Raw genomic sequence first — 13,586 nt, forward strand, 5'->3', positions numbered from 1 at the left:
GTTTAGGCCTTTGTGTACTCGTACAGTAGTTGCTTTTGGGTGGGATTCTTGAGAAGGTAGGTTTGAATTGAAATAGTCCATTTTGTATGATTTAAACTGAAATTAGGAATTACTACCGCATCTCGAGATGACACTGGTTTGTCTTGTGACTGATTCTTGGAGCCATGTGAATTTCTAGATCAATTTGGATCTAGCTCTAGTATTAATATAGGACTCTCAAACTGCCTAAATATTGGCTACTGCATATGAAGAATTTGTTTTTTCTTCGGGATGATTTGTCTGTACTGATTTTTGCCTCATTGGTTTTAATGCCTTGACAGTAATGGACTAATGGACCGACCACTTCCATGGCCTGGAACCACAGCACTGAGCAGTTTGTCGTATCGCTTTATTTGGTGTTCAGGGGTGTGCAGCCTGTAGCTGCTGAACTCTGTGGCTTTGGAGCAGCTCGAGTGAGGCTCGTGTGCCGGGGCTGGGTCAAGTGCCGGGAGCAGGGTTGTATTGCTGTGGGAGAGCTCTGGATAGCTCATGTCCAGGAGGGGGGAGAGGTGAGCCGGGGGGGTTGCTGAAGCAGGGTCTGGGGTTGTTCTGGTACCCAGCCAAGGCCTGTTCAGCAAGGGAGCGAGGGGAGCTCTGGGAAGCTGTTGTCCTCTTTCCCTTGTGAGCTTCTCTTGGAGCTCTTCCATCCCTCGGCGCTCTGACATCTGTCACATGCATCTTCTGGCCGCAGGAGGGTTTCGGTGCAGGGCTTCTCAGGTCAGGAAAGCTGGCGGTTCGCTGCTCCTTTGGCAGCCTCTCTGCGTGTTGACTGTCTTCCCTTTTACGGCTGCTGGTGGAATGCATCGCGTAAGATGTAGTGCTCCTGGGTGATCCGGTTGCCTTCTCTGTTTTGTTGTCAGTAAGGTGCCTTCCCCGTTGCTTATGTCGTGTTTTCTGGGAGATCAAGCTCCACTGAATGGCCTCTCTCCAGGTGAATTTCACGTTAATTTTGTCCTTGTGCTATGCGTTAGCTTCCTTTGTTCTTGTCCGCAGTAGTTCAGTCAGGTTCTGATGTTCTTGCATTCAAGTGTGACTTCTCTTCACGTGGAGATGATTTTCACAATACAGCCAAACTGTCAGGAGTCGTCGATGGTAAGGTATAGACTTTTTTGGCGTGTGGGGGGTGATTACTAGCAGTCTGACAGCAAGAGGAGTGCACCTAACCGCACAGTGCTGCACGACGCTGCCGGCTGCGGGGGCTGTTCTGGTCATGCCGCTGGTAAAGGCGTGCCCTGAAGCGTGAAGACTGATAGCCCAAGCAAACTTATTTCAGCTCCTGTAGCTACAGATGACACTTCCATACAAAGAAGTACAAAGTGCAAACATAAAGTTTGTGTTGGAAGTGACTGTCCTAGATACTATGGTAGATACACACGTAGTGCATCTCTGGGGGTTTAGCTAAAGGGACTGACTGTGAGTTAAGCTCCCTATGGCCCAACCTTCTTTGGTAAAAAGCTTTAATTGGAGGAGAGCTGATAAAGCTGCATCTTCTACATGCAGAGCAAGTAGGGATAAGCTTTGTGACTTGCCTGAACCATTGACAAGATGGTGTTTCGGTTCTGATTATGGTTCTCTTGCAGAAGAAATAAATTGCCTTTTAGTCAGCAATAGTTTTAACTAGGAATAGTGAGGCAGTTGTGTAAGGCCATAGGGAAGGGTGTGAGGAGAGAGAGAAGTGAGAAGAGGACTGCAGAGCACTGTAACCCCCTGCACCAGGCCCTTGCAAGTCAAATGCTTGTGAAGGTAGGGAGTCTGCAGCCCGCGATGTGTCCCCAGGCCGCTTTCTCTTTTTACGAGCAGCATGGTGTGCGCAGGTGTCCAGCGGGAACTTCTGACGAGTTGTTTCCTCCGGGGGCTGAGCCAGTATGGTATGCTGCTTCCCATTTCAGTTTGCCATTGTCTTGTTCTTCTTTACTTTTTATGAGGGTGTCCAGCTATCAGCAACCTCTTGCTGACCCATCAAATATCTAAGGGGGGGCACTATGTAGATTTTATGGGTAAAATGGGAATAAAATTTACCTGGGAGGGCAAAATAAGATTTTTGTATTAACAGAAATAACCCGATGTGTGTTGCATGGAACCACAATATTGGTGCAGGAGGTTATTATGACTAATTTCATGTGCCATCTGATTGCTGGAAACACACGTTGTAGTTTATTTGGGGGTTTAAAGAGAATGTGGAGTCATAAGTATCTGGATGTATGCAGGTGTTGTTTTTTAGTTTTTGTTTTAATATAAGATGCTATGAGGTGACTTTGAAGGAGGAGGGGCGTGGGGTATCCATGCTTTTGTAAAGCCCAGAGTTGTGGGGGACTTGGATCCAGTTCTTAATATGTGATTATAGTATTTTTCTATATATAAAAGAAAACAGAATACATACACAATCAACTGTTTCTAGCTGTATGTTTTCTAGGACTAGGTTCCGTTGCTGGTGCTTTAATCTCAACCCTGCTCTGGCTATTGTGGTAGGCTTATATCTAGCGCCCAAAGGGGGTTGCTGCACAAAGGTAAGTTGCTCTTTGAGCACAACTGCCCTGCTCTTGTTTACCGGTGAGCTAGAGTTCTTGTCCAAAGAAGAATGAGTGGCTGTGCAGTATTAACTGAAAGGGTGTTTGTCTATTTTCCTAGTCAATGACCAGTAAGTATTTTCAGAGTCTAATCTTGGGCTAGTGAACTTGAAAACAATCACAAGGCCTTCTTGTATGTAATCTTAGGTGAAGCAGCTGGGACTAGTGCAGTCTGAAATATCTTTAAAATTGAAGTGAATTTAGAAAAACATTATTTTCATTCCATAGTAAGGAAATAGACTTTTTAAATGTAAATTTCTCCCTTTCTTTTTCTGCAGGGAAATTCAGCTCCTGCGACGATTACGGCACAAAAATGTCATCCAGTTGGTAGATGTATTATATAATGAAGAAAAGCAGAAAATATATCCTTTTATTTTTGCACAGTTGTCGATACAAAGGTTTGAATTCTTGTTTTCTGCTATAGTGCTGAATCATTAGAACGCTGCTTTTGTTGTAGTTAAGGCCCTTTTGAATGTTTCTTAAGCTTCAAATTACTTTCACTCTTACTAACAAACATTCCGCGTGTCTAGAATACTTTCCACACAAGTACATTTTCTTAAGTTTCCCAACTTCCCTGTTAGGAATTGAAGTATTGTCCCTAGGTTATAGATGCAGGACTAGGGGAGGGGAGGACTGACCCTCAAATACTATGTTTTATTGTGTGACCTTCAGCAACTTGGAGATGAAAATAGAGCTGTGGAGCTGTAGTTTCTAATCTCCTGTCCTACTGGTATGTATTAGTGCTTTATTTTCTTAGAGATGGTTTCTTTGTTTTTGCTATGTGAAATCAATTCTTCTTGTAATGTTTTTCCTTTGAGGCCTTTGGCAATAGCTTAGGTGGTTTTCTTTCCTTCAAAAAAAAAAATCCACTTGTTCTGCAGCATACAGATGCCTGGCAACTCTTTCTCCCTTCTCTTTGGAAGGGAGACCACTGCCATGCTGCCTTTTCTGTAGGCAGTTAGTATGCTTTGCTGCTGGTTATCTTTAACAAGATAGGACAAACTCTTAAGCATATCCTGGCCTCCCATGTTTTTTGCTGTTTGTGTGAAAGTCCCTTGTGACAGGTCTTTAAGTGACCTAAAGCTTGTAATAGCCATGAGAGATTGGAAGCCTGCTGCTCCCAGGAGATGAGCAGTTTAGTTTGGAAAAACTGGGCTGCACAAGCTTTAAAATTAAGCTGTGGCTTGTGATCTCAGTGCATCTTTCAGACTTCAGAATGAAATTGCACATTGTACTGTGTCCCCCAAGCATGCATAGGCACTGACCAATGAGCTTTATGTGCCTTAACTTGCAAGTGAAATGAAGTGAGGAGCTGGATGGTTTCTAATGTCTGCCACACTCAAAGAAAGGGCATTTTCACTTGAACCAGTCTGTAAACTTATTCAGTTGATCTGTTGTTACAGTACATGTTAAATGGTTGCTTTTATTTTTGACAATGGCTTCTATATAGTGTTCTACTTGCAGTACTTCAGAAAATGGGTAACTAAATTGTGTGCCTTAATTAGATTAAATACTCTGCCACAAAATCATTAGTATTAAAAAAGCGTCATAACTTTCACTTATATTTTGTAGCCTTAACAGACCAAAGGGACTGTAATTCAATTACGGTCTGTAGAAAGATACTATTTAATTAGTAAAAAAAAAAAAAAAAAAAAAAAAAAAAAAAAAAAAACTGGGATGCTAAACTAGAAGTGAGGGGGGGAAAAAGAGCCCAAGAGAGACCTCGTGTGTTGGTAACAGGTGATGACAACATAAAATGGTCATGCAGAAATGTGTTGACTGCTGTAAGCAAGGAAAGATATTCCTTGTTTTAATATCCTCAGCAGTGACGTTTGAAAGAACTCGTTTTACCACTGATTTCTGTTTGTGAGGATAGGTCGACTTTGTTGTTTTTGTCATCACCTGCTTCCACGCTCTAAGAAAGCTTAAGTTTATTCCTATACCTGCTTGTTCTGTGCACATAAGCAGCAGTCATTGGAGAAATCTGCTTTCACTGGGGTAGGGAACGAGAATTTATCTGTGAACGTGTTCTTGCTTAACGTTACTCCAGCTTGTCATTGGCACCATTATGCCTGTGCATCATGTTCTAGGATGTGGTGGTACAAGCACTTGTGCAGCTGCGTGGTAAACGGCTTTGGGAACAGATCCGGCTGAAAAGTGACTTTCCTTTTTATGTTGGCTTTTCTGTTAGGTCGGTTCCCATATCCATTTTACTCTGTGGTCACGCAAATGCTTGTATTAGTGCCTTGCAGGAAGCAATGCCAGATGGAAGTTGAGTGGCTGTACGGGAGGGAAGCGGCATCCCAGCTGGCACCCTCTCTTCACGGCGTCTGTTACCAGCATGTACAACTGTGCATGGGAGCCAAACACTATTGATCGGGAGAATTGAGAGAATTGAGAATTCAGTGTTCTTGGGTCATATTTAATAATCTGCCTGGTAAAACCTTCCAGCCTGTACTCTGATCTGGCCGATCAAACAGATTGATCAGCTACAAAAGAAGAGGTGGAAAAACAGTCTGGCACTAATGAAACCAGAATTGGTTGTCCTTTGTAGAAAGGAATGAGAGGTGAATTTTGCTTCCCAGGAGCTAGCCTGTATGACCTTCTGTTAGCCTCAGTCTCTTAAAGGTAGCAGTGGAGTTGCTGTCTTCCATATCACTGATGTAAGTAGTTCACATGTTTCTTCAGGAGTTAAAAATGGTAGGAATGAAATTTGGGAGCTCTTTTTGCTAGTTTTGCTGCTTCTACTGATTTACAGGGTGACATTGTCCCCGTTACAAAATCTTACTGCCAAAAAAACGATGGGTGCTATTGCCCTAACACAGGGAAGGGAGGTGTTCTGCCTTAGAGCATAGGGTCATGGAAGATGTGCAGAGCTAATCAAAGGTTCAGCGACTGACGGGAGGATTTCAGGAAGTCCTGTGCAATCCAAAGCTTTTCTGTCAGTGTTTTCCTAACTTTTCTGGTCCCTTCCAGAATGTTATCACATTTTTGTCATGCTTGTGAGATGTGTACTCTCAAACTTAATTTCTTTTGAGGTCACATCCTGTTTCAGGTCTAACAACTGAGTTACTGCTGGTGATAAAGCAGGAAAACTATTTTCTTTTGGGTTCTTTTGACCCCTTTCTATTCTTCTTCAGAAGGTGCAGCACAGCTCGGGTTCTGCTTCTCAATCGTGTGTATACCAGGTAACAGAACTGCCTGTGCAGCAGCTCTCCGGTTGCACTGAAACAGGGCTGCAGTCTTCACACAGCATGTGCCTGGAAAGTATTTAACCTTGAAGCTTCCTTAACTCTGCCTTCACGTATATGGTGATGGAGTACTGTGTGTGTGGGATGCAGGAAATGCTGGACAGTGTCCCAGAAAAGAGGTTTCCAGTTTTTCAGGCTCATGGGTAAGTGCAGTTTTGTTTCTTAAACTGCATCAGTCTATCTCACCACTGCTACCTCTCTTGAATTCAAGAGTATGTTCTACTCTGTCACTTAGTCTGCTGGCTGTGCTTTAAAGTAAAACTTGCTTTGTATAAAAACTACATCATTTACCATCCACAGAAAAAACAAAACTAATGGAGTGGTGGCAGGAAGAGCCATCAGGGATTTCTGGGAAACAAAAGCATCTTTCTGTGCAGTTGTCTTTGTCACTTCTGTGTGCATGAGACACACAAGGACCCTTCCTAACCCCTTCACTGCAGCTCTGCTGTTCAGCTGATGGGTGCAGTGGAAGAATCTCTGGAGGACTTGCCCTGTCTAAGTGGAGGCAAGCTATACAGTTCAGCATCAGAAAAAAGATTAAAGGTCTTTGGATGGGATTAGGGATCAGTAATATCTAGCATGATCTGTTAGCTTGTTTAGGCAGCAGACAGGCTGATCCGTAGACCCTTTCACTGTGCAACTAAAGGAACCTTAGTATTCCGAATATAGATACACACAGGTTATGTTTAATAAATCAGTGCTAACCAGCAAATCTGTTGTCACTACACATTTATATGTTCTTGAATACAAGGTGTGTCTAAGTGAAATACATGTACATTAAGTCAAATCTTTCTGGCTACCATGAGATAAAGCATGCACATGCTCAATTATTGTCGGACTGTCAATAAATAATGCTTCACTATAGTAATGACATGTCCGTAGCATTTGACCATGTCCATGTTAGCTTTGCCCAGCCAGTAAGCTGTACCAGCAAAACACTCCTTCCTACAGGCTGAAGAAAACTTTCACCCCCTAGCAGAGCAAGCTATGCCACTGGAAGTGCATCTCTTTCTAGTTTAATTTAGCCTAGACTAAAGCAATGGTCTGCATGAGCTATCAGATCTGTGCCAGCTTAGTGCTCTGAGCTTACGAAGTATGCAGATTTGCAAAGAGTGCTTTGGCGTAGAAGAGCCTAGAGTCCCAAGTGGTTAGCACACTGGTGCAGAGCTCTAGCAGGTAACTTTTGACTACTTTGCCGGAAGCTTATAAAGTACTGCTTGCTACTTATGCACCACAGTTCAATCTCAAGTTCCTCAGCCTTAAAGGTTAATGTATTTCCAAACTGTATGCAGTAACAGCGCTCTGATGTATTATTGGTAGTTCACTGAGAGTCTTAGTTCCTGGAAGTGCTTGATTTCTTTTTCTTTGCAGGTACTTTTGTCAGCTTATAGATGGCTTAGAATATTTGCACAGCCAAGGGATTGTTCACAAGGATATAAAACCGGGGAACCTCCTGCTAACAACCAATGGGACGCTAAAAATATCGGATTTAGGCGTAGCAGAGGTATGTGAAAACTGCAGCAAAGTCAAGAATGTGGGAAGTATGACATTCTAGAATTAGGTCACCTTTGTGGTGATAATTGATCTACGGTGTGTTTATACTAGGCTTTTGGTTTTTTTTTTTTTTTTTTTTTTAACTTGCTATGACTCTAGAATGACTTTGCCAGTTGCAAGAATGAATATTCAGCAAAACACTTTTATCTTGTTATTGAAACAAGACTTCTCCCCAGGAAGCATATGAAGGAAGATATCCATCTTAGACACCTCAAGACCCAAAACTCTGGTGAAATTATACTTAACTACATAGTGCTCATACAATGAGAATTATAAGGCTATCTTAGCTAGGAGTGGTGCAGGGAAGAGTCGCTGAGGGCATGCAGTTGTTACAGTGGCATGTTGTCATGCTTTATGAGTAGATGTTCAGTAGCAGTTTTTTCCCTTTTGTTTCTCAGGTGATTCTTTTCTAACAATTATAATTTGCGTGCCTTGAGTTTGCAAGTAATCGGTCTCTTCTGTTGCAGGCATTGCATCCATTTGCAGAGGATGACACGTGTAGAACGAGCCAAGGGTCGCCAGCATTCCAGCCACCAGAAATTGCCAATGGCCTTGATACCTTTTCAGGCTTTAAAGTAGACATCTGGTCGGCAGGGGTCACGCTGTAAGTGTCTCTGCAGCGCCCAGGAATTGCACTAATAAGTTATAAGCCCCCAAATAGTTCAAACTTGTGCTATCTGTGGGGTGTGTGTGCTTGTCTGACTCTGTGTTTCGGTGTGTCTCCCTTCTCTCCCACCCCGCTCCCGGTGGATATTCCTCAAAGTGAGTGCTTGGGATTCTGGAGAAAGTCCTAACTCCCTGTGAATAAGTCTATGCCAGCTGCTTCTCAGCATCTGGGATACAAGCACTATGGTTTCCATTGTAACAGTAGCTGAGTATCTCCAGTATTTGTTTTTAAGTTTCTGCTTTCCCAGCCTGTCAGGGAAATGCCTTGGTGGTTTTGACACACGTGACTGAAGAAGCTGTGATAAAGGAAGACTAAAGTTAAGAGGCATTCTAGATACAGTCAAATTCTTGTCTTTGAGTTTCCCCTTGGTTTCCTTTGGTTTACCTCATCACTTTAAGAATTGAGCACCTGTGTTGTGTGCTTTTTTCCTCATACAGCTTCTCCTTCTGCCTTTACAGATACAACATTACAACGGGTCTTTACCCCTTTGAAGGGGATAATATCTATAAATTATTTGAAAACATCGGGAAAGGTGACTACACAATTCCAGAGGATTGTGGTCCTCCACTCTCAGACTTACTGAGAGGTGAGTCTTCCAACTGACTTTAAATAGAAGATTGGATAAAATCTATAGATGCAACAAATGCTCAGTTCGCACAGCACTGGGAAAGACCTTCCCTCTGTGAAAGTGTGGGATCCTATTAGAAAGGGAGATAGGCTTACGATAAGACTTTGAAGGGTATCTAATGTTGTGATATTTTCCTGAGATACACTAAATGCTTGATGGGTTGTAGTTGCTGCTGTTTATGGAATCATTTCTTGCATTGTTTCTTCTCTGAAGTTTTTAAACCTAAAGGCAAAACTCAGAGGTTAAATTCAGACCAGAGACCAATGAGGAATGACAGCAGAACCGGAGTACTCAGCATTTCGCATTAGAGAAGGCTTGGGTAGACTTTAATCCTGAGTGTTCTCACTTGCAAGACTCACATCAATGCTATGATGTTGTTAAAATTTATTTGCCTCAGTCTGCCCCTCTTCCACCCCCCCCACCCAATTTATTGTTGCAAGGAGATTGAAACAAAGTGACTGCCCATTTTACACAGCAGGTCGTGGTAGAAACAAGAATAGCACTTGCTAGGTGGGAGGAGATTCTTTTTTTGTTTGGTTGGGTTTTTTGTCTTCTTGTTTCAGTCCCTTGTTGCAATAGCTTGAGGTTTGATGTTGAACAGTATCTCTGCTTATGTTTTAAAACGTAATAGTTGGGGCAGCAGTTATGCTCTATAAAGCAGCTAACTTGGTGATGCCTATATGGTCACAGACGTGATGTGGTCCTAGCGCTTGGGAGATCTTGACCTGAGACCTACCAACTCATCCGCAGTGAAGCGGCCAGGCTGCTCTGCTACTCCCCTGGCCTCAGCATCTGCTTGCTTGCTTTATCTTCAGCTGTTTGAGAAAGGTCACAGACTACAAATATGAAATGAGGCTTTTGCCTTGTTTAAAGCTTGTTTTTCTGGTTCTACTACAAGTAGCTCTGCTAGAAGTTAGGAGGTAAAAGTGTGGGTGAAGGACTTTGGGGCCCTGTAAGGAAACTGAGTCAGCTTCCTCTGTGAGCAGTGTCACTGGGCCTGCTCACGACGCTTGTGTGTTATTGCTAAACCCGAGGATTGTCTTACGATGCCGTGTCCTCTGACACGGTTACAGTTCTGTTGCAGTTTCTGGCTACTCAAAATATTAACGGTTTTGAAGCATTTTATAGCTATAGTTTATGCTACAAATTGCAGCTGTGTTAACTGCGCAGGGAAGACTGCACCGTCCCGGGGCTCCGGCTTCTGCGGGGATGGCTGCAGGGGGCCGGAGCTCCAGCCCGGGGTGGGCTTCTTGCCCCGCGGTGCCCTCGCGGGCAGGGCGCAGGCGCCGGGCTGGGGCCGCGGGTCGTCGCGGCGCTCGGCTGTGTCCCCGGGCTGCGGCGGCAGGTGGTGCTGTGTGTCCGGAGTCTGCCCGCCGCCCGCGGGCCGGGGGCTCCCCTCGGCCCCCGCTGCCCTTCCGCGCCCGCCCGCCCCTCCCCGGACGTCTCAGAGTATTGTAGCTTGTTTGGCTCCATCCCGATTAAGAAATAGGTGATTTCTGCATGTTTCAAAAACATTAACTAGCTTCAACAGCTTTCAGAAAACATTACATAAGCTCCACATTGCACTCAGCACAGCTGGCATCTCGGCTGTTCTGCTGAGGCTAATGTGGCTGCTGCTTAAGGCCCAGCGCTTCTGACTGATGTGCTTCATGTCGTATTCACATGCCCCAGGGAACACTGTTCTAATCTACATGTGGTGTTCGGTTTGCAAATGCTGACTCAAAACATCGCCTTTTCTGTATGAGCTTGGGAATTGCCCAAATGGAGTAAATCCAGTGGTCCATCTAGACTGGCAGCCGGTCTCCTAAAGCATCCAGCAGAAATTGTTTGAGGTTTATGATAAGCCTCTCTAGTGCACTTACTGTTGACCCCCAGGGAACTGCGCAGCAGTTATTTTTCTTTTCTTGTCCTCAGGATATTGATAGCTTCAAACCTTATGCTTCATTAGAAGAATAGCTCCCTTTAGTTCTTTTCTCATCCCTTGGTGAGACCTGGAGTCAGAATTTCCTGCTTCTCCTTCTCCCTCATTTTAAACAGGAGTCTTGCACCCGAGTCCTTTTCATGCCCAAAGCTACCTTTTCCAGGCTGTTTGATTCACTTCCTTCATCTTGGCTGCTGTCTGTCTTCATCCCTTCTGTTTGGACACTACAGAGATGCAAGTCAGGGTGCCCTTGGAAGGGGAGAGGAGCTTGCTTGGTGGGAGGTGTCTGTGTCTGTCAAACGACTGTTTCTCTCAGGGCAGCGAGAGGTCCTGAGGACTCCTTTTACTCTTCTCCCATTCCCTCAGTCCCATCTGAGAACATTTTCCCACCCCTCCTCTTGTTGCTTTTATCTGTTACATGCTAAAAGCTGGCAAAAACTCCTGACACTCTCCTTGTTTGGTTTGGCACGCTTCCCTCTTTTGGAGGTTAGAGTACCCAATGGACCCGAGGTGATTAAATTCTAGAGTGGGATTTCCCCAGCCCTCTTAACTCCGTGGAGTCCAGAGTGCCTCCGCAGAGCAGCTGATAGCAAGGCATATGTTGAAGAGCAGGGTTGAGCCTTGCAGTGGTGATACTAGGTAGCCATGGTGACAAAACCTGAATGTTTTATTTCCTTCTTGTTTTTTCCTCCAGAACATCTGCATTTCCTGGTAGGTGCCTGCTACTTCTGTGGCTGGACAAAACTGAGCCAAAAGCCTGCAGACCAGATGTTGTCAATGGTTGTCTGATGCTTTTATATGAGCAACATAGACACCCTCAGCTCTGTCTCACTAGAGACTTTGTTTTGCCTTTGCATTGCTTTTAAAAGACTCTTACAGCACTCTGCAGTGCTGCAAGCATTTGTTCTGTTTTTATTGTAAGGAAGGATTCAGTATGTTGTAAAGTGCTTGTTTCCTCTCTGGCTATAAGTGCTGTGTTGACCATAGTGCCAGTTCAGCTGCGAAGCAAACCCAGAATACACTTTTTAAAGTTTTCTGTTCTCCCTTTGACTACATTTTTATCTGTTTTTCATACTTTTTCCCCTTGAGCTTGCTTTTACTTCTTTGTCCCGCTTTCCAGAGGAAACAGAATTTAGAGGACCTAAAGATTCTATGTTATTTAACTTATAAAGAGACTTGCATGATGGTGTATTTCAGCAGATTAGTTGAGATGCTGCTCCTCTTTTTGTCTCCCTAATCAGGGATGAAGCTTTATTTGTATTCTTCAGCAATGGAAATAAGAAGGCTAGAGTACTGTTTTGGCTTCCGTGTGTACAGCCAGTAAAGATGTGTCAGAGTGGAAGCATTTACAAATAGCCTTAAGGTTCTGCTGTCACCATCTGTGTGTGACTTATCAACGCATATGCAGTTTATTTCTGGACAAGAAAAATGCACAAGGTCAGCTTTTCTTCCTCCTCTTTTTAATGCACTTTTACTGGAAGAGAAAGCTTTGAGTCTGAAGTCCGTGTTGGACATCTGGATTTATTTCCAGGCTCTGGTACAGATTATTTTGTGACCTGGGACAAGTTGCTTAATTTCTCAGCATTTTGTTTTCTCATTATGCATAACTGCCACGACCTTTCGTTATGGGGATGGTGAGGGGGTGTGTACCCTGATGACAGTGGGATATTTTAATACCGTAGTGGCAGGGAGGCCCCAGAGCCATTAGTCAGCACACTGGTGTCTACAACCTAGGAAGTCTTCTGAGTTGTGCTTGATCAAAGACTCAGATTTGCCTGCAGAGGGAGGTTTCCAGTCAGAATACTTGGCTATGCTTGCAGAGGATGAAGGAGAAGGAGAGCTTAATGCTTGGTTTTACAGATTGGACTTGCTTTGCTTTATATCACTTGTTTTCAGTGCTCTCTGGAGTTGGAGACTGACATGAAATACAGCTTGAATTCAGTCAGCTCTTGTAGTCAAGAAATTTCTTCTTGCCTCATGTAAAGCCATACCTAAGATTGTGCTGTGTGCTAAAAATTAGATATTCTACCATACATTTGATAGACTGTGCTTGTTCAGCACTGTAAAATCGTGTGGGCTGGAGTCTGTGATGGGAGCTCAAGGCAGATTTGTGGTCTCCAGTTTCCCTATTGTCAATTGACATAATTTGAAAGGGGGTTGAGACTGCCAAAGTGCAGTAACGGGCATAATATCCCATGTATGGGCACAGTGAATCCTTCTGAAATACCATGGGAGTAGAGGTTTGAGAGTTAGGCATCCTTCTGAAGAATCTCACTGTTGCAGTGTGTCTCATCTCTACTCACAGATAAACTGCATGGAAATCTTTACCGTAAATGGTAGAGAGTGTGTGTGGTTACTGTGGGCAGACACTCTTAGATGACTTGACTGGTGAATAGTACATGATGTTTTGTCTTTATGAAGTCTCTTTTCAGTACAGGACTTCAGCCACAGAACTGCCATGAGTGAGTCATACAGATGAATACATGAATGTACATTTTCAGTGATTGGATTTCCCATTTTCTTGCGAGCATTGCCCAAAACACAATCCTGTTACTGAAAGCAAATCATCTTTTTGCTCAGTTACCTTCTTTGGGCCTTTTTAACTGCCTGCCTGAGAACAATGCAAGTCTCTGCTGCATCATAGCTGTTTGTGACTGGTGCTGTTGTTCCCCTTTTAATAACTTTCCTTAGAACCTTATCCTCTGCTCATACTGTTTCATCTGGTAAATGCCTTAAATCTGTTAGCCCTGTCATTCCTCAAACAGTAATTGAATGGGCGCATATTTATTTTTCCTTTGGCCAATACAAGCTGTTTATGAGAGTGCTCCAACTCCTGTTCTGCAACACCCTAGCAAAATTAATCCCAGGTGTGTGCGCACAAACTGAAAGGACAAAAGCCTCCAGACAGTCCCATTGTACCTGGGATTTTTATGAGAGTTTGCGCAGTTTTGTCTGCTTG

The 13,586-nt window shown here is 43.8% G+C and overlaps 1 protein-coding gene across 1 annotated transcript in view; it reads left to right on the forward strand.

Moving 5' to 3' along the window:
* STK11 (serine/threonine kinase 11) overlaps positions 1-13,586 on the forward strand; it is a 49,687-nt gene that overhangs the window by 12,061 nt on the left and 24,040 nt on the right. Inside the window, exons 3-7 of the mRNA XM_064497424.1 lie at positions 2,885-2,968; positions 5,911-6,000; positions 7,229-7,361; positions 7,879-8,015; positions 8,537-8,664. Of these exons, the coding sequence (XP_064353494.1) occupies positions 2,885-2,968; positions 5,911-6,000; positions 7,229-7,361; positions 7,879-8,015; positions 8,537-8,664 (572 nt within the window). The remainder of the gene's footprint in view (positions 1-2,884; positions 2,969-5,910; positions 6,001-7,228; positions 7,362-7,878; positions 8,016-8,536; positions 8,665-13,586) is intronic.

Source organism: Dromaius novaehollandiae, chromosome 25, assembly GCF_036370855.1.
Source record: "Dromaius novaehollandiae isolate bDroNov1 chromosome 25, bDroNov1.hap1, whole genome shotgun sequence".
Taxonomy (NCBI): Eukaryota; Metazoa; Chordata; class Aves; order Casuariiformes; family Dromaiidae; genus Dromaius; species Dromaius novaehollandiae.